General features: G+C 37.1%; 1 protein-coding gene across 4 annotated transcripts in view; it reads left to right on the forward strand.

Annotated features, from left to right (window-relative positions):
* RASA2 (RAS p21 protein activator 2) overlaps positions 1-25343 on the forward strand; it is a 122622-nt gene that overhangs the window by 18621 nt on the left and 78658 nt on the right. For all 4 annotated transcript variants that reach the window (XM_021069545.1, XM_021069542.1, XM_021069544.1 and 1 more), the window contains exons 2-3: positions 8133-8250; positions 12613-12716. In XM_021069545.1, coding sequence (XP_020925204.1) covers positions 8133-8250; positions 12613-12716 — 222 coding nt within the window. The remainder of the gene's footprint in view (positions 1-8132; positions 8251-12612; positions 12717-25343) is intronic.

A 25343-nucleotide genomic window follows, 5' to 3' on the forward strand; every position in this document is an offset into this window, starting at 1 on the left:
ACATTCTTCTGCCCATAATCCTTTAGTAGCTTCCCATCTCATTGAAAAAAGCCCAAGACTTTCCACTGGGCTCAACCTCACTCCTACCTCATCTCTTACCGGTTTTTCCCTCTTCCTACTTTGCTTATTGTTTTACAGCCATACTGGCCTCCTTGCTCTTCCTTCAGTGTGCCAATCTATCCTATCTCAGGGCCTTTGCGTATTTTATTCTTTCTGCTTGTCCATTTTTTCTCCATATTTATACAAGGCTCATTCCCTCTTCATCTTCTTCAAGTATCTTCTCACATATCTTCATAGAAAGGCCTTCCTTGATTCCCTGTATAAAATAACATTACTCTCCTCCCTTTCTCTGCCCTCTGGGTCTGGCACTCCCAAACTTTCTTACTTTGTATTGTTTTCTTCCATGGCAGTAAGTATTCTATACCTACTTGTTTAATAGTTTATGATGTTTATTCCCTCTGTCTAGATTGTACAGCAGTACCATGTGGGCAGAGAACTATTTTTACTCAGTGTTATAGTCCCAGCATTTAGAAAGGTGCTGGGCCTGCTGTAGGAACTTAAATATTTGTCGCATGAAGTACAAGTCAGTATGATATGATCCTTGTGGTAGAAGTGCATGTAAGAAGCAGTAGGAAGTAGAGGAAAGGGTTACATGACTACCTAAGAGTTGAGGAAAGACTTTACAAAGATGCCCTAAAGCAGAGCTTTTTGGGGGGGAACATCAGTGAGAGCATCCCATACAATGAAAATCATATTGCAGATGTACAGAGGCATGAGAGAATACAGTGTTTTCAAACTATATTGAAGTACAGTTTAAAGTACAAGGAACCAAAGGTATAGTACTGTTGGAAGATAACTTGTGGGGATAAAGATTAAGTAGTAGGTTGTGCCAGATCATGAAGGGTTTTTTATGCCAGACTAAGGAATTTTAGATTTTACCCTTAAATCCGTCTGTCTTTCTGTCTGCTTATCTGCATATCTATCTAGCCATCCATCTTGCCCAAGGTGGGCAGTGCTGGATAGGGTAGAGTCATTGAAGGTTTTTGAGTGAGAAGTGATGTACGTGTTTATATATTTAAAAAGCAACTGGCAACAGTATGAAGGATGGGGACCAAAGCTAAATATAGCATTTTATTGTATTCTCTGCATATGATGCAAGATATGTATGATGCATTGAAACAATTACTATCACATAAATTGGCAGGTGGCGGTTTCCTTTTATGGTTGGACAAAACCAGTGATGTGTAGTGTGAAGGTGTTCTTGGCAAACTTACAGTACATCTGTGACAGAGAAGAAATGCCTGGTGGAGGATTAGTTCATCTCTAAAAATCCATGCTTTAGGGGAGACTCTTTTTTCTCTCTTGTTTTACAGCTGCACCTGCAGCATGTGGAAGTTCCTGGGCTAAGGGTTGATTAGAACTGTAGCTGCCAGCCTATGCCACAGCCACTGCAACACCAAATCCCACCTACACCTGTAACCTACATTTCAGCTTGCAGCAACCCTGTATCCTTAACCAACTGAGTGAGGCCAGGGATTGAACCTGTATCCTCATGGATACTATTTTGGGTACTCTGTAAGAGACACAATTAAGAAAACAATTTTGGTTAACAATTATGTTGTTAGTCATGTAGACTAGAAAAGTTTTTAAGTGTACTAGTTATGAATTCAACAAAAATAATGTTACAGAATAAAAGATGTTGTGCTTGAAGGGCAGCCTCCTTTCTTTATAGAGGAACAGTTGTTTTGTCAGTGGTATGCATCCTGATCTTGATAGATTGTGAAAGGAAATAGTGATAGTTTTAAATGTAATCAGATCCATACTATTTGTTGTAAGGCCAATAATACATCTGCCTTTGTAGGACAAGTATCTACCTCTGCATATTTTAGTACCTTGGCATGTACAGAACTTTTAAAATGAAGAATAAGCTAAAAATATTTCTTACTTTAATTCAAAATCAAGTAAAAACCATTTCCATTATTTCAGCTGTCTTGCTCAAGTGTCATGCCTTAGCAATATATTGACTGTCTTGAATACTTTAATCTTACTACTTTAGAGTCAAAATAGGATATGCAAATTTAAGGATAAGATGGAGGTACCCAGAATGGTGCACGTGGTTTGAATGTTGAGAATTTGGCACTCCCAAATTCATGATACTATATTATTGAGCATGTTTTAAAAACCACATCCAAATGCTGCAGTAAGAAATGAAGAAATGTTTTCCAAAGGCAGATACAACCATGCAGAGAATTAAGATCTATTTGCCTTCATTTCCCAAACTGAAGCATTTACTTTTACTATACTAGTCAAGTCATTCTCCAATGGAGTAATAAAAGTAGTTGTCAGTGAGACACTGCTTCATAATGTCTGAGTCCATGTTTGATCCAGACAGCCACATCTAGCCGAAAGATTTACCAAACTCTGATGACCAGTAATGTGAGCCAGGGTTTCTGAATTTGTTAGAGAAGGTAAAAAGGATAAGAAAAGAAATTAGTCAGCCTTAGATTACAGAATCAGCTCTAGCTAGTGTAAGCAGAAGGAGATTTAATAAAAGATTTTAAGTGGCTTATAGAAGTGTTGGAAAGACTAAAGAAACAGACTTTGGTCAAACTTTTAGGAATGGCTGTCAAAAACCACATTGCATCTGGGCCACAAAGGGAATTATCACCTCTTTTGGGATCAGAAATATGTCTGTGAAATTTGGAAGCTGTAACTTTTAGCTGTTAGTCTTAGAACTTTGCCACCTCTGCCATGATCGGGAATCTGGCACTATTATGAAACACCCATTGACATGCAGCCATCTTCATCAGTAAATTGTTGTCACTGCAACTGGCTCTAGAGCCAAGCCACACTGGTCACAACCTGGGTGACAGAATGGATGTCTTGTACCTTTCTTCTTCGTATCTATGAAACCTGTGACAGGATATAAGGACTGCAGCAAGTGCTACTGCAGAAAACTTGGACATCTCAGTGATGATGTACTTGCTAGTAGAAGCAACCTAAATGCAAACCTCCCTTTAAGTTTCTAGTGAGTGCGTCTAATTATTGGATTTATGTATGTACGTATGTATGTATGTATTCTTTTTATGGCCACACCTGTGGCATATGGAAGTTCCTAGGCTAGGGGTCAAATTGGAGCTGCAGCTGCAGGCCTACACCATAGCTATAGGAACACCGGATTTGAGTTGCATCTGCTACCTACTCTGCACCTTGTGGCAACACCAGATCCTTAACCCACTGAGTGAGGCCAGGGATTGAACCCACATCTACATGGAGACTACGTCAGGTTCTTAACCTTCTAAGCTACAATGGAAACTCCTAATTGATAGAATTTAAATCACATTCACAACCCTAACTGCACGTGATGCTGAGAAATTTAATTTTTAGCTTTCTAGTCTGTGCAGTACGGGAAGTTGGGAAGTTATACACCGGAGGATGTTGAAGTGGATGATAAACACTGAGCCCCATATCTGCCACAGATACAGACCTGATCCTCCTGAAGGCTAGCCATCATCAAATGAGCTATAGATAAATTGAGAAAAATTTCAAATAATACCATCAAATAATATTGAGAAGCTTTACAACTATTTGTATTTTAGTGTATTTTTATTGTTTTATACTGACATATTAAAAAAATCTGAGGAATTTCCACTGTGCTGCAATAGCATTAGTGACATCTCTGGAGTTATGGTTTGGTCCCCCACCAGGCACAATGTGTTAAGGATATGGTGTTGCCACAGCTGTGGCATAGGTCACAACTTTGACTCAGATCTGATCCCCAGCTTGGGAACTCAATGAGTCATGGGGCAGCCAAAAAAAAAAAAACCTGAAATTTTTTTTCCACCTGTGTGATGAATTTAGTGGTCTGTGGATGCTGACTGTTTCCTGACACTTAAAAGTGTGGGTACTGGATGAAAAGCCTGAAAGAGGGAATAAAAGAAAAACTGTTAGAATGGGTTACCTAAACTGAGGAAAGTTTAGTGTTATCAAATACTGAAGTGTGGTTAAATAAGACCAGAAAAGCAATCATTTGAATCAGTAGCCCTTAACAGAATTAGTGTTCTTGAAAGTTCTAGTAAATAAACAGGATCGGAAGCCAAATTGTAGATTCAGGCTTTGAGTAGGAGGGGAAGGATTGGAGCAGAGATTATAGAATAAGTTTGCTGGAAGCTTGCCTTTTAAGCAGCAGTTATTAGTTTTTTGTCTAATGCACTTGCTTATATATATACAATAATTAGCTAGAGCTAGAGAGGCCCTATGAAAATATCACACACAGGACAAGTGTAATCTTATAAAAATATAAAATTCCTCATAATCACTGATGTGGAACAGAAAAGAAAAAGATGAAAAAGAAATGAAGACAGTCTAAGAGAACTCTGGGACAATGTTAAACGCACCAACAGCCATATTATAGGGATGCCAGAAGAAGAGAGAGAGAAAGGGCCAGAGAAAATATTTGAAGAGATAATAGCTGAAAATTTTGCTAACATGGGAACAGAATCACTCTTTCAAATCCAGGAAGCACTACAAATACCATATAAAATTCTTCATATGTTGTCTTTTTGTGTAGCACGATATAAAATGTGTGCTGTTAAAATGATCTTTTTCTGCTTAGAGATATAGAGTACAATGCTATTTTTATTACTTCTCTAACCATTAGTCACTTCACTTTTGATTTTTTAAAATAAAGTGGCAGTTGATTATTATGTTTTTATGAAGTGCCAATTAATTACTACTATAGTTTGAAGTTACAGTTTTAAAGTCTTGATAGCTGACTGAACATATTAGCATGGGTGATTTAGCATTGATTTGATGAATTTATTTCTAGTGTAGTTTATTTTGAACATTAGTGACAGATATTCAAAGATTATGCCAACTGCTTTTCTAGAAAGTGAGTGCATTTTGTATATTACAGAGGACTTGGATTTTATTTATTCTAAGTAAGTATCTGATAATGTCAAGTTTAGGTGGGTGGTGGAATATGTGTACATTAATATGGGATAATTTTCTCAAATTGTACTTGTGTGAATGAAACAGCACCATGTTTAAGGGCAGTGATTTAGTATTCCAGAATCCTTCATTAGATATGGAGCGTGTTTGTTATGATTTAATTCCAAATTTGTTTTCATTCCAGGGGATTGAGGTAGAGAGCATAGGTAGATGGATGAGCTGTGGAGGAGCTTCAGATAAGAGGAGGGACATCTAGTCTTTTGAGGAAGAGGAGAGCAAATGGATACAAGTTATACAAATTCAAATATATATCATTTTTCCTGTTAGGAAACTAGTGAATTTGGACAGGCCAACCCATAATAGGCAGTTTGGGTATCATTTAAAAGATTGGATTCCTTTATTTTATCTTGAGATGAATATAATAAGAATGTTTATTTGGTGAAGTGGAATTTGATTTTTTTTTTTTTTTTGAATCTCTCAATGACAAACTTAATAACCATGCATATCTTACTGGTGCCTTTCCATTGACTTTTTTCTAATTTTAATTTAAAAAATCATTTGCTTACTGAATTTTTCATAGGTGCTTCGTAAGTTTATCTAATAGACTTCTTTAAAATATATTGGTTTAAATGGTCTTTAGATTTAAAGTTGGTAAGTAGGAAGAGACCTTAGTTTATCTAGCCCAGATTTTCATCAGGAAAACTGTTCTTCAGAGATTTATCTAAAGTCATTTGGCTGATTAGTAGCAGGGGTAATACAGGAACATGAGTTTCATGATTCTCAGGGACATGTTCTTTCTCTTTTGCCAACTACCTTGCTTTCCTAATTAGTACACTGATATCTGATTTTAGCATCCACAATTTTTTGTGTCCCTTTTAGCCCATGAGCGTCTCTCAAGACCTTTCAAACTAGATTTACCTGATTCTTCAATATTCATTCAGCAAATATTTGTCAAATGCCAACTGTATGACAGTCACTATTTTAGATCTTGGGGATCAACAAGTTCTCAGGCCTTGAATGAGGGAATCAAGAACTCAAGAATGTGGGAACCAGAAATAAACACTTAAGTAAAAATGAAAGAGATTGAGGTAGTTGTAAATGCTATCAAGAAAACAGACAGAGAAATAGAATATGGTAGCAGGATTGTCTGGTTTTTTTTTTTTTTTTAAAGGGCCGCTCCTGCAGCATATGGAAGTTCCCAGGCTAGGGGTCAAATCAGAGCTGTAGCTGCTGGCCTACACCACAGCCATAGCAACACGGGACCCGAGCTGCATCTGCAACCTGCACCACAGCTTATGGAAATGGCGGGCCCTTAACCCACTGAGTAAGGCCAGAGATCAAACCCACATCCTCATGGATACTAGTTGGGATCTTAACCTGCTGAGCCATAACGGGAACTCCAGGGTTGTCTACTTTAGATAGAATGGTCAGGAAAGGTTTCTTTGAGGAAGTGACATTTGAGCTGAGACTTGAATGATCAAAAGAGGCAGCCATCTAGGGAAGAATTAGGGTTAGAGTATCCCAGGCAGGAGCCCTAAGTGAACTAGCTTGATATGGTTGATGAATGGAGAGACGATGAACACTGAGGACAGTGGGAGAAGTTAGGGAGGAGAGGATAATTCAGTAGGGCTGTTGTAGACCGTGAAAATGGGAATTTAGAAATGGAATTGTGTTCTAAGTGAAATGGAATGGTATTGGAGTAGGGGAATGATTGACTTGAATAGTATGTTTAAATGATCACACTGCTTGATGGAGAGTAGGTGATGCTTATGAAGGCAAGGGAAAGTCATTGGATTTGGTATTTGGAGTTCTGCTGGATTTACTGATGGACTGGATGTGAGGGTGGGAGATTGGGGGAGCATAGTGAGAAAAATAGAGGAAGAGGGTGGTAGATTGGGTGAAGAGTGTGTTTTAGGGGAGGAAATCTGATCATTGATCTGGGACTTGTTAAATTTGAGAAGCCTATCAGATATCTAAGAATGCAGTTGAATGTTTATGTCTATTGTTGAGGAGAAATTGAGCCTGGAAGTCAGCCCTGAAATCTAGGAGGCATTAGCATTAACACCATGCGCTGAGGGAATTTGCATAGGAAAAAAAAAAAGAGAAGATGGTTCAGAACTGAGCTCTGAAGCTTTGCAACATTTAGAGATGAAGAGGAAGAGAGGTCAGCAGCGGGCCAATGATACAGGAGGAACACCAGCAATATCGTGTTGTGGAAACCAAGAAAAGAGTGAGTTTTAAGGAGGGATGTTAGCATTCACTTATGTTAAATAGTGTTTCCAGATTAGATGCGATGAGGACAGAAAAATGCCATTGGATTTGGCGACATAGAAGGCATTAGTAACCCTGGCCAGAGCAGTTTTACTGTCATCATGGGGTTGAAGAAGGAATTAGAGACAATGACTAGAGGTGATTTCTTTGGTGAAGTTCTGCTGTGAAAGGGAATCTAGAAATGGAATGATATAATGAGAGAGGAGGCAGAGTAAAGGGAGATTTGATTTGTGTGTGTGTTTTAGGGCCACACTTGTGCCATACAGAGGTTCCCAGGCTAGGGGTCAAATTGGAGCTGCAGCTGCCTGCCTACACCACAGCCACAGCAATGCCAAATCTGAGCCGGGTCTGTGACCTACACCACAGCTCATGGCAACGCCAGATCCTCAACCCACTGAGGGAGGCCAGGGACCAAACGTGAATCTGCATGGATACTAGTCAGGTTTCTAACCCTCTGAGCCACAACAGGAACTCCTGTGTGTGTGTTGTTTTTTTTTAAATTGGGGAATATCAAAGCTTGCTTATGGGCTGATGGGAATGATGCAGTAGAGGGGAAAATTAATGATGATACAGGAAAAGGGGGGTTAATTGTGGAGACAATCCTTGGGGGTGGCGCTGGTTGGTAGGGATGGAGAGTACAAGTGGGGACATTGCTCTTTTCTAGGATCCCAGATGTACATGGTATATTATATGACCTCACATGCTCCTTTTCACACAGCTCTTCCCTTCCATCTCACCATTCTTCTTTAGACCAAATTGATCATCTTTTCTCAAATACAGATTTTTTTTCTGTGCTACATCTTATATGTTCTCTGCTGTATCTTATATGTTCTATTTAATTTATCCTATATAAGGCTTATCATGAAGTAACTGATGATATTTAACACCAGTTTTAATTTTTGTGCCACCAGGTGAAGCGAAAAATTTATTGCCGTATCTTGGACCCAACAAGATGAGAGATTGTTTCTGTACCATAAATTTGGACCAGGAAGAAGTTTATCGTACCCAAGTTGTTGAGAAATCTTTAAGGTTGGTAAAAAAATTAGTAAATTATTAATATGAAATATGTTGATTTTAGACATTTTTCCAGACTGTAATCATCAAAAAGACTTTCTTCACCTGAAAGTTTTATTTTTCTTTTAGATTTTGAGTTCATTTTTTTAGAATTACAGTATCTCAATTTGAGGAAGCTTTAATGTTCATTGAGTTGGACTAAATGCTTTATGCTTAGTTCCCATTAACAATTATTTTTGACAAGTGGTCATTTGGCATTTGCTTAACAGTGTTCCAGTGACCAAGTACTTCATTGCCTCCTAAACAGCCTGTTAGGTCTTAGAACTATTCTGCCTCTTGAAAAGCTCTTATAGTTGGTTGATTATTGTCTAGCAAAAGGAGAACCTACTGTATGCCAAGAACTTGCTGGGTGCTATTTATGCATACATCCAAGACAACGAGATAGACGCAGTGCTTGCTTTCTTGTGGCTTTTCATTGCCTCAAAACGTATCTTCCTCTTAATTGTTCCTAATTTTGTCCCTTAGATTTCTGGAGAACAGTTTAATCTGTCTTTCATATGCCAGTCTTTCATGTTTTTGAAAACAACTACCATATACCTCATTTTTTTCTCTTGGCTAAATTTTGCCACTCATTTGAACTCTTCTGACTATACATCATTATTTTATTTTTCTTGAGACTAAATTACCCCTTAATGTTTATGCAATTCACTTAACTAATTAGGACCTTGTAAGGGAATGAACTGTAGGGTAGAGTTCTCATTTTTTAAAAGTGTAACAGCACTTTGAGAGTACCATAATAAATTCTAATTAATAAAATTGAAATGTGCCATCTCTTCCCCGTAATAGTGTTTGTGGACGTAAATCTAGTGCAGAGCTGTGCTGGAAGAATGCAGTCTTATTGAGAGATGAGTTAAAATAAGAGATGAAGAGTTGCCAGAATGAACATTTGGTGGATAAAATAGAGTATTGGTTAATACTACAAGCTCTATAAGTCTAGTTTTTCCTCTTTATTCACTTTATTGAATAGTTTTTTTTTCCGAATGAATCGATCAATTCATTTATTTATAAAATAAAGGAGTGGGCACCCAGATATGGGGATTAGGTTGTTGAGATTGTGATCATGCAGTGATACAGGTAACTTAGTGACTATTTCTCATCTTGTTCTTATTTGGCTTTAGACTGTTTTAAAATAATAAAAATAATATTTGGATGTGGATGTATGACATATAAAGGAAGTCTCAATTTTATAATTATTTATAAAATGATGCCAAGGAGAAAAATACTTAAATATGTAATGTTTTTGCCTAATAATTATTTTGTATTGACTTCTATGTGGAGACTAATTACAAAACTAGTTATTTTCAGACCAACTTTTAAAAGTTTATTTTGGCTAAATTTGAAGTGAAAACTATATTGACAAAAATTGACCAGGCATTAAAAGCTGAGTCAGCTGTTTTCTGGACAGGGTCAGAAATGACTTGAGTAATTTACTTTGCATTTCAGCAGCTTCTTTTCAAGTTGTGACATCCTGAAGAGATTGCATTTTATGGTGACATTTTTAAAGTATCTTTTTGTTCTTTAAACATTCTCAGGAAAGAGATACCCTTGACAAAAGATATTAAACAATGTTTGATATTCATGTTTCCATAGCAGAATTTAAATATCAAAATAGCATTCTTATAATGAACTTGGAAAGTAAACTATTTCATGGGAGAAAATTTTTGCAACTTGTGGGTAGGCAAACACTTTTTTACTTAGGATGCCAAAAGCACCAATTATAAAAGAGGAAAATTGGAATTCCCGCTGTGGCGCAGTGGGTTAAGAATCCAACTATAGTGACTTGGGTCTCTGTGAAGCCTCAGGTTTGCTCCCTGGTCCAGTGCAAGAGGTTAAAGGATCCAGTGTTTCCCCAGCCATGGTGTAGGTCACAGCTGTGGCTCAGATTCGATCCCTGGCCCGGCAACTTCCAAGTGAATGTGTGAATGTGGCCAATTAAAAAAAAAAAAAAGGAAAATCTGGATTTATCAAAGGATTAAAATCAGAGCCTTTTACTCTTCAATAGACACTGTCAAGAAAATGAAATGGGGAGTTCATTTCATGGCTCAGTAGTTAATGAACATGACTAGGATCCATGAGGATGTGGGTTTGATCCTTGGCCTCGCTCAGTGGGTTAAAGATTTGGCGTCACCGTGAGCTGTGGTGTAGGTCGCAGATAAGGCTTGGATCCCACGTTGCTGTGGCTGTGGCTGTGGCCAGCAGCTCTAGCTCTGATTCGACCCCTAGCCTGGGAACTTCCATATGTTGCACGTGTGGCCCTAAAAAGCAAAAAAGCAAAAAAAGCAAAAGAAAATAAAATGGCAAGTCACACCTGAGAGAAAATATTCCAACAAAGTACTTTCTCCCAGAATTTATTTAAAAAGTCATCCCCCCCAAAAAAAAGGTAAAAAACCCAATAAGAAGACAGATCAGCCATTTAAAATGTGTAGAGAAAACTCAAACAGATAGTTCCTAAAATAAGATATACAAATGGGCAAAAAGCACATGAAAAGATATTCAACATCCTTAGTCATCAGGGAAATGCAGTTTAAAACCATTTCTGTCACTGCAGATTCTTGAACATAATATGTCATGGTAGAAATCAGATCGCTGGGTTCCAGGACAGTATAGAGAGAGTGATTGCACAAAGGAACTTTCTAGGGAGATAGGAATGTTCTTTATCTTGATTGGGATAGAGATTATACAAGTTTATTTATCATGTCACATTCACTAGAATAGCTAATTTTTTTCAAAACAACTTTTTATTGAAATAAGGTGATTTGCAGTGTTGTAGAATAGCTAATATTAAAAAAAACTTTCAGCAGCAGAAGTTGACAGTGAAATGGAGCAACTGGAGCTCTCATACATTGCTAGTAGCAGTGTAAAAATGTTATAACCAGGTTGGAAACAGTATGATGGTTTCTCATAAATTAATAATTTATTGGAGTTCCTGCTGTTGTGCAGCGGGTTAAGGTGCCAACGTTGTCTCTGCTGCAGCTTGGTAACTGCAGAGGCGCAAGTTCAATCCCCAACCTGGCTGCCGTGGGTTAAGGATCTGGTGTTGCTGCATGTGTGGCTTACATTCGATCTCCTGCTTGGGAACTTCCATATGCTGCGAGTGCGGCAAAAATAAAATAAACTGCTTTAACTCAGCAGCTCTAAAGAACTGAAAGCATAAAGGAACTTTGTATAAAAATGTTCATAGCAGCCTTATTTTTAATAGCCCAAACTGGAAACAACGCAAATGACATCACTAGGAGAATGGATTGTGTATTTTTCATAAATGGAATATTATCCAGCAGTTAAGACAAAGGAACTAGTGATACACAGCAGCAAAATGAAAAAAGCCTTACAGACATTAAGCTGAGTAAAAGAAGCTGGACACAAGCTTTCATCTATTTGATTCCATTTATATGAAATCCTACAACAGATCTGTAGTGACAGAAATCAGATCACTGGTTGCCTGTGGCAGGTATGATAGAGTAACGGCAGAGAAACAAAAGTGAACTGTGTGGGGAGATAGAAATGTTATATCTTGACTGGGATGGATGCTACACAGGTTTATAAATTTATCAAAAGTTGTTAACCTCTGTACTTTAAATTGGATTTTATTGTATGTAATTCATACCTCAATAAATTTGATTAAAAATAGCCTATTTTGATATTTTAAAATTATTTTAAAATAATGTTTTACATAACATCCATTTTAGGTGTTAGGTATTATTGTTATTAATGTATCTTTACATATTTTTGAGATGATTGTGATGGTGTATGATGGTGTGAATGACACTGTACTCATCTCTCATTTGTGTCCACTTTAGGTGAGCATGGCCTCAGGACTTCAGAAAATCTGTTTGTTCAAAGCCCAGACTGGCAATTGAGGTCCTTTCAGAATTCAACTTAGTTTATACAGGCTTTAGTTGAAACAGCATAGAGAATTATTTTGGAACTCTTAAAGCTTTTCTTTTCTTTTTTTCTTTTTTTTTTTTTTTTTGTCTTTTTAGGGCCGTATTCACGGCATATGGAGGTTCCCAGGCTAGGGGTTGAATCTGAGCTACAGCTGCTGGCCCACGCCACAGCCAAAGCAACGCCAGATCCTCCAGATCTGAGCTGAGTCTGCGACATACACCACAGCTCATGGCAATGCTGGATCCCTAACCCACTGAGAGAGGCCAGAGATCGAACCTGCTTCCTCATGGATGTCAGAATCGTTTCCCCTGAGCCACGAGAGGAATTCCTTAAAGCTTTTCTTTTTGTTGTTTAGTCTGTAATTTTAGTTTATTGAAAATATTGAGGACACTTGAATTTAAATTTAATAAACATTCTCCCTTTTCTCTCTAGCCCATTTTTCAGTGAAGAATTTTACTTTGAGATTCCAAGAACTTTCCAGTATTTGTCTTTCTATGTTTATGATAAGAATGTTTTACAAAGGGACCTTCGTATAGGTATGTACTATTCATAATTTTTTTTAATCACAACATTGGTGTTTGTATTCATTTGTTCTCTAAGTATAAAGTGTTGAACACAACAGAATAGTATATACTCAACATTTTTAATCCATTTCTTTAGACTTCATGTTCACTTCTGGATCTGATTTTAATTTGTATGTTCAGCTTAGGTGATATTCCTTAGGGAAGTGACATGACTGAGGCCCCCTAGTCATGGTGCTATGTGTTTCCATTATACCATAATACTAAATCTATAGTATTCATTATATTTGTTCATAGGTTTGTTGTTTAATGTCTGGATGTTCTAGTTGAACAGATGTTGATGAAGGCAGAGACTGTCATTCACAGAGTGCTATCATTTAGTAAATGCTTGGTAGGTGTTTGTTGAATGGTTCAAAAAATGTTTTTAGGAGTTCCCGTCTATGCAAACGAAATGAATCCAATTAGGAATCATGAGGTCGAGGGTTCGATACTTGGCCTTGCTCAGTGGGTTAAGGATCTGGTGTTGCTGTGAGCTGTGGTGTAGGTCGAAGATGCAGCTCAGATCTGGCATTGATGTGGCTCTGGCCTAGGCCAGCAGCTATATCTCTGATTATACCCCTAGCCTGGGAACCTCTGTATGTCGTGGGTGCAGCCCTCAAAAGACGAAAGACAAAAAAAAAAAAAAAGTTTTTATACGAAGAACACAGTATTTGAAGTTTTTCTAATGGAAGTAATCAATCACTTTAATGTAGTCATAAGTTTTCTTTTTTTAAAGTTTTATTGAATTATAGTTGATTTACAAGGTTGTGATTATTTCTCCTTTACAACAAAGTGATTCAGTTATGCATGTACATACATCCTTTTTCTTTCAGATTCTTTTTCCATATAGATTGTCACAGAATATTGTGTAGAAATCTCTGTGCAGGTCCCCTTTGGCCAATCATTCCATATACCTCAGTGTACATGTGCCAGTCCCAAATCCCCAGTCCATCCCTGCCCCCACCACCTGTCTCCTTTGATAACCATAGCTTTTTCAAAGTGTGTGAGTCTTTTTCTGTTCTGCAAATAAGGTCATTTGTATCCTTTTTTAGGTTCCATATATAAATGTTATCATATGATGTTTCTCCTCACTGTCTGATTAACTTCACTTAGTACGATAATTTCTAGGTCTATCCATGTTCCTGCAAATGCCATTAGTCCATTCTTTTTTATGGCTGAGTAATATTCCATTGTATATGTATACCACATCTTCTTTATCTGTTCCTCTGTCGATGGACATTTGGGTTGCTTCCTTGTCTTAGCTTCTGTATATAGTGCTGCAGTGAACATTGGGGTACATATATCTTTTTGAGCCATGGTTTTCTTTGGATAGATGCCCAAGAGTGGGATTGCTGGATCATACGGTGGTTCTGTTTTTAGTGTTCTGAGGAACCTCCATAATGTTTATGTTCCCACCAACAGCATAAGAAGGCTCCTTTTTCTCTGCACCCTTTCCAGTATTTATTGTTTGTAGCCTTTTTGATGATGGCCATTCTGGCTGGTGTAAGGTGGTACCTCATAGTAGCTTTGATTTACATTTCTCTAATAATTAGTGATGTTGAGCATCTTTTCATGTTTTTTGGCCATCTCTATGTTTTGGAGAAATGTCTGTTTAGATCTGCCCATTTTTTGATGGGTTTATTTGTTTTTTGATATTGAGGTACAGGAGGTGTTTGTATTATTTTTGAGGTTGATCCCTTGTTAGTCATTTCATTTGCAAATATTTTCTCCCATTTCTGTGGCTTGTCTTTTTGTATTATTTATGTTTTCCTTTGCTGTGCAAAAAACCTTTAAGTTTAATTAGGTCCCATTTGTTTATTTTTGTTTTTATTTTCATTACTCTAGGAGGTGGATCTGAGAAGATATTGCTGCAGTTTATGTCGCAGAGTGTTTGGCCTATTATTTTCCTCTAATAAGAGTTTTTTATAGTATCTGGTCTTACGTTTAGGTCTTTAATCCATTTTGAATATTTTTGCGTGTGGTGTTAGGGAGTGTTGTAATTTTATTCTTTTACATGTAGCTGTCCAGTTTTGCCAGCACCACTTATTAAAGAGACTGTCTTTTCTTCTTTGTATATATTTTTGCCGCCTTTGTAATGTAGTCATATGTTTTCTCTCTGGCTATCTTGGCGACCAGTAACACTGTTTCTTAAATAATTGTCTGAGGTGTGATCTGTGGGCATGGAGTAGGACAAAACTACACATGTGTCACATTCATGGTCTTTGCACTACTGTCTTTGAATTTTAATAATAGGTAGAGGTCTGTAATTTACATGTATATTCTCCCTTTTTTGTGTCCTAAATTTCATCATCTCTGTCTCTCTTTTCTGATTTGGAAAATGCTTGTTTCCCATGGTCTAAATGATTAAGCTTTATTTGACTTTGACCTCCTAACTACCATCTAACTTGTTTCTGCTTTCGTTATTGAATGCCTTAACAAATGGTCTGTATTTTTCTGCTTACTGGTCATTTCTTTTTAAATCTCGAATCTGGCTTCTTCATTTTTCTGACAAACTTTTTTTGACGTTTGCCAAAATCATTTTAGAACAGAAAAAGTAGCACTGGGAACTATATCTAGTCACTTATGATGGAGCATGATAATATAAGAAAAAGAATGTAAATATGTATGTGTGACTGGGTCACCTTGCTCTACAGTAGAAAATTGACAGAACAGTGTAAACCAGCTATGATGAAAAAAATAAAAATCATTTTAAAAAAAGAACAGAAAAAGTAACCTTTTGAAAACAATAATTTTTTTCCTTAATTACAAAATTACTGTGTTCTTGGGGACTGGTAGTGACCCTGCATAAGAATAGCTGCAGTTAATAATGTGTATGTTTCTTCCTTGTCTTTATTTAATGCATTTTATTCAATTTTTTGACTTTTTCACCTAATATCACTTAATGATACTTTTCCCATGACATTACATACATTTTTTAAAAGTTGCATTTTTTTTTAAATAACCCATCCCTATAGGAATGTATTATTTTAACCACTCTTTTCTTGTTGGACATTTATGGTTCCTGATTTTTGTTACTCTAAATAGTGTTGCTGTGAACATCCTTCTGCATAAATTTTTGTGTGTCTTTTTTTCTAGTATAAATACTTAGAAGTGAAAATACTGAGCCAAAGGGTCTGCATTTTTTTTTTTTTTTTTTTTTTTTTTTTGGCTGCCCCATGGCATATGGAGCTTCAGGGTTGGGAATCAGATCCGAGCCATAGCCATGAACTAAACTGCAGCTGTGGCAATATGGATCCTTATTAACCCACTGTGCTGGGGCTGGGATCAGACCTGCATACCAGCTCTCCCAAGACACTGCTGATCCTGTTGTGCCACAGTGGGAGCTTTGGGTCTACATATTTTTAAGTTTTTTTTCTCTCTACTTATGTTTTCTTATATCAGCTCCCAAAGACATTGTACTAATTTACAGTCCCCCAAATATGGCATGGGCATAATCATTTCACCATACACTGGTCATTCTTGGATATTATCATTGAAAAATTTTTTTCAATTCGATAGGTAAAAGTAGCATTTTGTCAATTTGTATTTTCTGATTATTAGTGAATTTGGAGAACTTTTCATATATTTATTGGTCTTTTACATTTTTTTCTATGAATTGTTAATTCTTTTGCCTATTTTTCTTTTAGATGGACTTTTTAAAATTTATTCTATGCATCCGTGTTTGATAAATATATTAACTTTTGTCAGTTAAATGCATAACAAATACTTTTTCTCTGTTACAAAAGGCATTGTCATAGTTTTCCACCTCATCTACTTCTATGTCACATTACACTCTTTGGATTGCCATTTCAGCTTGTTGAAAGTCAAGAAAAGGCAGTTTAATGACATTGTATTTTCCTAGTTGTCTTCTGACTTCCTCTTTTAGTCTTTTCTCTTTCTAGCAAACCCTTAATCAGGGAGTACCCCAGAGGCTCCATCCTCAATTTGGTTAAGCAAACACTTCTGTGTGGCATACAAAAGATGGGAATAATAAGATGAATGAGATTCAGGTTGCTCCCAGGTCATTAGGCCGATGTGTGCTCTAATACATATTAAAAGGGTCTGTGCTGGAGGTAGGGACAAAGTACTTGGGAGCACAGAGGAAAGAAGAATAAATTTTGTTTGGTGGAGGATTAACAGAGGTAGGAAAAGGAAGAAGTTTCAAGATAATAGAGATTAGCAGAAGCAGAGAAGAAAAAGTGAGTCATGTTTGTGGTATATCTGCTGGAATATATAAATTAGTTAGGAAGAGGGTGGTAGAAGGTGAATCCGGGAATATAAATTGGGCCAAATTGTGGTGGGCCCTAAAAGCTGTGCTGAGGAATTTGGACTTTATCCTATAGACAGTAGTTTTGAGCCTTTTAGGAATGAGCAACCTTTTAAAAATTATATATAACTATATATACAAAATACTTTGGTAGTTTAATAACTTCTTGTGGTCTAAACAGTAACTTTCAAACTACAAATTCAGTGTCTATAGATTACATATTTAAAGTATATATATATATACACACACACACACTATATAGTGTATGCAAATATAGCACATAACTATATAGTATATACTATAGATATTATATAACATATAACTATATAGTTTATATAGTGTATAGAATATATATACACATACTCTATTATACTAGTATAATAGTACTGTAGTATACAATAGTACACATGTACTATGTAACTATATACACACACATTTATTTTTGAAGTATATACACATATATAGATACACACTTATATATACACACACACACATATATATATATATATATATAGTCGTTTTAGGGCCACACCTGTGGCATATGGTGGTTCCCAGGCTAGGGGTCAAATCAGAGCTGTAGCTCCTGGCCCAGGCCACAGCCACAGCTACAGCAACGCTAGATCTGAGCCATTTCTGCAACCTACATCACAGCTCACTGCAACCCCGGGTCCTTAACCCACTGAGTGAGGTCAGGGATCAAACCTGCATCTTCATGGATACTAGTCAGATTCATTTGCTCTAAGCCATGACGGGAACTCCGTATATACATATATTTTAAATGTGCCATCTACAGTTAATGGTTTAGAATCGAGAGAGATTAGAAGCAAGGAGACAATTATCAAATGAAATGAATAGGGCAATGGCAGTAGAAATGCAAATGAGGGAATGTACTACAGAGGAGTAGCTTCTGATAGGATTTAGGGACTAAGGAATAAAGGGGATGTAAGAAAGGAATGAGTTGAAAATGGTATTGTTTCTATGGCTGTCACTGAGATAAGGAGCATTCAGTTTTGAGTGGAGGATGGACAGGGAGAGGGTGACTGATTTCAGACAGGTTAAACTTGTATTACCTAGATGTCCGGTTAGCTCAGTTGGTTAGAGTGTGTTGCTAATAAACTTGTATTACCTGGGGAGTATCTTGGTAGACCTGTTGGTTCACTATTGGAAATACAGAACTGAAGCTCAGAGAAAAGATCTGCATTTGATGTGGAAATGTAGATTTGAGAGTTGTTAGTATTAAGTGATACATGAAGCCTTTGATGGGGTGAATGAAATTATCTCGGGAACAGTTACGAGAGGGTTGCAGGGAACATGAGGCTTCCAGAACGATTGATGAAGTTTGTCAGGAAGGTTGAAAGAGAGGTAGGAGAGATTAATATCTCAGAAGGCAAAGAATTTTTTTTTTTTTTTTTTTTTTTGCTTCTCCTGCAGCATACAAAAATTCCCTGGGCCAGGGATTGGACCCTTGCCACAGCAGTAACAATGCTGGATCCTTAAACTGCTGAGATACCAGGGAACTCCAAGGAGCTCTTTTAATGGCAAAACTAGAGCGAGGCAGAGTAGGGTAAAGATTAGATAGAGGCTCTTGGTGAGTATTAGTGATACTAATACCCTTGAAATACCCTTGAGAGTATGTATCTTTGATTGACTATCATGACTTTTTAAGAAAATGTTTTGTAATTTTCATTGTATATTTACCCATAGTCATCATATAGTATTCCCTTTTTTTTTCCTTTTAATGGCTGCATCTGCAGCATATGGGAGTTCCTGGGCTAGAGGTTTAATTGGAGCTACAGACGAGGCCTACGCCATAGCCATGGCAACACCAGATCTGAGCCACATCTGTGATCTATACCACAACTCTTGGCAGTGCTGGATCCTTAACCCTCTGAGTGAGGCCTAGAATCAAACCCACATCCTCACAGAGGCAACGTTGGGTCTTTAACCCACTGAGCCACAACTGGAACTTCTTCATATATAGTTTTTCTTGAAAAGGCCTTTAGTTGAGGTTGTAACTATGATTTCCAAAAGTTTTGTTTTTTAAAGTAAAAATTAATTTAAGTAAAAATCAATCCTTTGTGGAGTGGTATTAGACGGCAGTAACTTGGCATGGGAACTTAAAAAAAAGTTTATTCTTATTAAGAAATAAAATTTCTACATTTAGTAGAAATTGTTTTTCCTTTTTACAGAGAGGAGTTATTATTAAACACAATATGTATGTAGTCTTTAAAGTTGGAAAAAAGTCTTGGTATTTTCATTTATAAATTTTTACACTTTGTAGATTATCATATTTTCATTAACTCATAAAGTTAGGTTTTTAAAAAAATTTTTGAGTTATAGAAATTGAGTTCCCTCAACTATTTTATCACTCTGACTTGGCCAGTTATAGGTTAAACAGTGCCATAGGATTTTCGGGGAATGAAATTTCAGTTGAGAGAGCCATTGTTGAAACTTAAGAAGATCTAAGAACATGTACTGGTTGAATAGCTTTTAAGAGCTTCTTTGGTTTTTATTTTTATTTTTAAAATGTTTTTAAACTAAAAAATTTTTTTTAAATTTTTGTATTTTTAGGACTGTGCCCGTACCATATGGAAATTCCCAGGCTAGGGGTCCAGTTGGAGCTACAGCTTCCAGCCTACGCCACAGCCACAGTAACATAGGATCTGAGCTACATCTGTGACCTACACTGCAGCTCATAGCAACGCTGGATCACCAACCCACTAAGTGAGGCTGGGGATTGAACCTGCATCCTCATGGATACTAGGCTAATACATTTCCGCTGAGCCACAGTGGGAACTCCGGTTTTTATTTTTAATTGTATAAGTAATATATGGATATTTTTCATTTTGTTAAAAATTTTAAAGTTATGGTATTACCGATAAGTAATCTTGGTCACTGACTCCCTCCCAGTCCCCTTCCTGGAAGTATTAATATGTTATTAATATGGCGCATAATTTTTCATATTAGACATCTTTATATGCTAGAAACAGTTAGTATGAAGTTTAATTGTGGATTAATTAAAAACTTGAGACATAGGAACCATGCTATAAAAAGATAGGAAACTGTAAAATTAAGTCTCTAAAAGTCTCAAAGTCTTTTACTGTTTAATATATTGTCCTAAGGTATAATGACTTTTAAAATGAAGACAAAGAAAAAAAATGAGAGAAAATGAGAAATTTTAAGTGAGAAAAACTTGATGTAAGAATAAAATTCCAGGAGTTCCTGTCGTGGCGCAGTGGTTAACGAATCTGACTAGGAACCATGAGGTTGCGGGTTCGGTCCCTGCCCTTGCTCGGTGGGTTAAGGATCCGGCGTTGCCGTGGGCTCGGATCCCGCGTTGCTGTGGCTGTGGTGTAGGCTGGTGGCTACAGTTCCCATTCAACCCCTAGCCTGGGAACTTCCATATGCAGCGGGTGGGGCCCTAAAGAGACAAAAACAAAAAAAAATAAAGAATAAAATTCCATTTCCAATGAGGATTCTAATAATATTAAAATTAAGACATAATATATATTTAATCTCCTAAAGTGTATTTTCTAGTTATTTTAATTTTCAGAGGAATCTAGGCTCAAACAATTAAACTATGTAGAATGGTTAACTTGTTTTTCTTCCTTCTTACTTGTGATGAGATAAGAGAATTTCACTAGGATATCAGAGACCTGAATTCCATTCATGGCTCTATCACTAACTGGCTTTGTGACCTTAAACAAGTCACTCTACCTTCTTAGGCCTTGTTCACCTATAAAATAAGTTTGGGTTTAATGTAGCTAAGATGTTTTTCAACCCTTTGAATTGTAATTTCTCCTGGCATTTACCTCTAAAGTAAAACCTATTGTTTAAAAATTGCCTAAGACTACACTTTGGCGTCTGTTTGCACAGGGACTGTATCGGTTATCTATTGCTACCTAACAAACCATCCCCATATTGAGTGGCTTAATTCATCAGTCATATATTTGCGCATGATCCTGCGGGTTGTCATTTTACCAAGCTCAACAAACTGATTCTTCTGCTAGTTTCACCAGGGGTCACTAATGTTCAGTTACCTGGGAGATTGAGCTGAACGGTCTGACCCATGTGTCTGACAGCTGGTGCTATTATCTGGGCCTTCCTTTCCACATGGTGTTGAGCTTCTAAGAGGTTAAGCCCTACTTGCACACGTGCTTATTAAGACCACTTGCATTACATTTGCTGATGTCTAATTGGCAGAGGAAATGGCATGGCTAAAGCCAGAGTCAGTGCTGGAGGGGACCACACAATGGCATAGACCAAGGAAGTATGATTTATTGGAAGCCATTAATATACCAATCTACCACAAAGACCAGAACCTTCTACATTAAAGTATCTAAGTGTATTCATTGACTGAACTGCTGTTGTTGATATCTGCCAGGATTTGTTCAGTCCCTGTCTCTATTTCATGTTGTATAGGCAGTCACACTTACTACTACCTTTATCTACCCTTTGAGCTGTTTCTACCAGTGGCCAAGTAGGAACAGGGCCATCAAGAGTTTGCTAGGTGATGATCTGTATCAGCGTGGAATTTCTAAGATTATGTTGTGTCTAAAAATGGGGCCCTAATATAATGTGTTATTTACAGATGGTAAGAAAATGCTGCTTAGGAGTGGTACTGGAAAGCTAAGAATAGTTTTTTTTTTAACTTAGAGACCAACAGAGATGTTTTCTTGGTCCACAGTTCCTTCATTTCCTTTTGTATTCCTCTCTTTGTCTCATTTTAAGGAACTAATATAGTATTTGGTGTGTTTATGTATATATATGTGGTCTAAGCTTTTTCTCTCTCTGAGTTTGTCAGGACAGTGGGGAAATGAAATAGAAACTTTAAATAATGGGTGTATCTTTCTGGGTTGGCTGGTTGATTGTGTATTTATTTGTTTGTTTATTTTTGATGTTGGTAATCTCATAGCTAATAAAACAATGAGTTAAATGTGTTTAAAATAGTGAACATTAAACTAAAACAATTTTAGAGACGATTAGAGGCAAGAATAGGTTTTCCTTAGGGCTGAGAGTTGTTTTAAATACAGAGGAAGTAAATGACATGTAGAGTTTAAATAAATCTCCCAAGATCACACAGCTAATAAGTAGTAGAATTGACACTAGGCTGTGGAATTAGTCTGTGTTGGAAGAAACACAAACAGATGTAACTTGGTTTTGAAATCTGGCTTTGGCACTTGTTGGTGGGTGAGTTTTTATATATTATTAAGCTTTTTTCATCTGTAATATACTCTCTATCCCCAAGATTGTTGTGAAGATTAAACAAAATGTATAAGAATGTGTACTACTTGGTAAATGTTCAGTAAATGCTGGATTTTCAGTTCAGTTCTCTTCGCACCGTATCAGGCTGCCTACCTTTTATATTTGATAGCTGCCATCTAACCTGTTTAACTAAGGATAGTTCACAATGAATAAAACTGATGAACAATATTTTTGGTCTTATTTGTATTCCAGAAACTTGTTCCTTCCTTCCCTGTTCCTCTCTTCCTCCTCTGAGTTCCCTTCCCCTTTACCCTCCCACCTTTCTCATTCATTCATTATTAATTTTCCCTTCCTCCTTCCCCCTTTCTAGGGCTGATTGCCTAGAGCAGGTGACATATATTGCTTTTTCATATATTGTATTGCTGAATGAAGTACTGAACATGTTGCAGGTATCCTAATACCTAATGACTTCAAACATTTTTCGTTTTTCTCTGTCGTTCTTTGTCAGTTTCTCTGACTTCTTGAGATCCTTTGCTTGTCCCTGCTTCTGCAGCCTGATTAGTCTCATGCAGCTAAATCTTTACATTTTCGAAACTGGCATTGTAAAAGAACTTGATAAGAAATAAATAAAATAAGAAATAAAGTTGCAGGTTTTTCTCATTACAAATGGCTTATTTATGCAGCTAGTCAGAAAAGGGTTTCCCTCTCAGAGAATAAAAACCATTCAAATTCTTTGTGACAGTGAGTACAATGGATATATAAAACATGAAATAGGAGGAAGAGGGTCCTTGCTTTTGGGATTTTTTTTTTTTTTAATCTTTTCTAGGGCCACACCCATGGCATATGGAGGTTCCCAGGCTAGGAGTCTAATCGGAGCTGTAGCCACCGGCCTACGCCAGAGCCATAGCAACGTGGGATCTGAGCCGTGTCTGCAACCTACACCACAGCTCATGACAGCGCTGGATCCTTAACCCATTGAGCGAGGCCAGGGATCAAACCCACAATCTCGTGGTTCCTAGTTGGATTTGTTAACCACTGAGCCAAGAAGGGAACTCCCTGGATTTTTTTTTTTTTTTAACCCGTGAACTAAGAGGATTCTCGTTTGAGAAGGCACTTGTGACAAAGATGTATTTCCAGTGATCCGAGTTGAGTCATAAAGTAGAACAGGTGGATGCCTACTTTAGTTTTTAGAAGCGTTATGGTTACATAGACTTTGGTTAAGAAAGCCTGGAAATTAATTCACTATTTAAAATACAATACCACTGTGATTATTTGTTGAATGAGTAAATAAATCAAACCAGTAAGCTTCCAAATAAACTTTATTTATTTATTTATTACTATTTTTTTTTCTCTTTTTGTCTTTTTAGGGCCACACCTGTGGCACATGGAGGTCCCCAGGCTGGGGGTCTAATTGGAGCTGTAGCCGCCAGCCTACGCCGAAGCCACAGCAATGTGGGATCCCAGCCGAGTCTGCGACCTACACCACAGCTCATGGCAATGCTGGATCCTTAACCCACTGAGCAAGGCCAGGGATGGAACCCGCAACCTCATGATTCCTAGTCAGATTCAGTAACCACTGAGCCACGACGGGAACTCCCAAATAAACTTTTTTTAAAAAAACTTTTTTTTTGGTCTTTTTAGGGCTGCACCTGCAGCATATGGAAGTTCCCAGGCTAGTGGTCCAATCAAAACTGTCACTGCCAGCCTACACCATAGCCACAGCAGTGCAGGATCCGAGCTGTATCTGTGACCTACACCACAACTCTTGGCAATGCCAGATCCTTATCTGAGCAATGCCAGGGATTGAGCCTCCATCCTCATAGGTACCAGCTGGGTTTGTTACTGCTGAGCCACAATGGGAACTCCTAAAAAACCCTTTCTTAAGTTGGGGCTTGCTTTAGTGATTGGTGTGTACTGTACATTATGTATATGTCTTATACACACATATTTGTTAATTATGTATAAAACTAAAACCCCTAGAAATATTAGAATAAGGGTCTTATGATTAAATTTTTAAATAACAGCTTTATTGCTATGTGATTCACATGTTGCAAATCTCTCTTAAAGTGGACCATGCAGGGGCGTTTAGTATATTCACAGAGTTATACTGCCATTACCACTATCTTAATTCCAGAGTAAAATTTTATTTTATTTTATTTTATTTTTTGTCTTTTCGCCATTTCTTGGGCCGCTCCCGTGGCATACGGAGGTTCCCAGGCTAGGGGTCGAATCGGAGCTGTAGCCACAGGCTTACGCCAGAACCACAGCAACTCAGGATCCGAGTCACATCTGCAACCTACACCATAGCTCACGGCAACGCCGGATTGTTAACCCACTGAGCAAGGGCAGGGATCGAACCTGCAACCTCATGGTTCCTAGTCAGATTCGTTAACCATTGCGCCACGATGGGAACTCCCCCAGAGTAAAATTTTAAAGACGATATTTCTGTTTGTTTTCCTGTTATGCCTTTTTTTTTTTTTTACCTGAAACACAAAAATTGATGTATCTTAACCAATTTTTTTTAAAAACTGTTTTCTGAAAGTTTTCAAGTGTTGAACTAAATGACCAAAGTGAGCCATAAATGAGAGGGTACAAAGTTTAATTAGGACACTTAAAATGAAAGTTCTTATTTGATAAAATAGCAAACTATTTTTTACTTTATCCTTTGTCGAAGCTTTTATGTTGAATCTTGGAGTAAATTGTTGGTCATATGCAAAACTATGTCTACTTCTTAAAACTTGAATTGAGGAAGGAAATGCTTTGTACCAACATGGCAAATACTTCATTATAATAAGAACATTTCTGTTTCTTCCTCTCATACTACTTTGTTCATTGTACTGTATCTTTCTCTGAGAGGTGGAAACTCTTTAGGGAACTGCTTTGTGGTTTTTCTTTTTGGTATGCATTAAAGCAGCGTAAGCAGTGTTTACAATGTTTTGTTTAAAGCAGATTTTTTAATAAACTTATTTTAATCTTGTAATTTCAAGTCAGTTTTCAATATTACTAGTGATATATTGTTTTTATTTTCTGTTAATTGGAGCTTATAAAATTCTGATTAAATGCAGATATGTCTGCTCACATGGAACATATGGTTTATTCATGGAGCATTAAAGAATTGGGAGGACTAGTTT

This window comes from Sus scrofa, chromosome 13, assembly GCF_000003025.6.
Source record: "Sus scrofa isolate TJ Tabasco breed Duroc chromosome 13, Sscrofa11.1, whole genome shotgun sequence".
NCBI lineage: Eukaryota > Metazoa > Chordata > Mammalia > Artiodactyla > Suidae > Sus > Sus scrofa.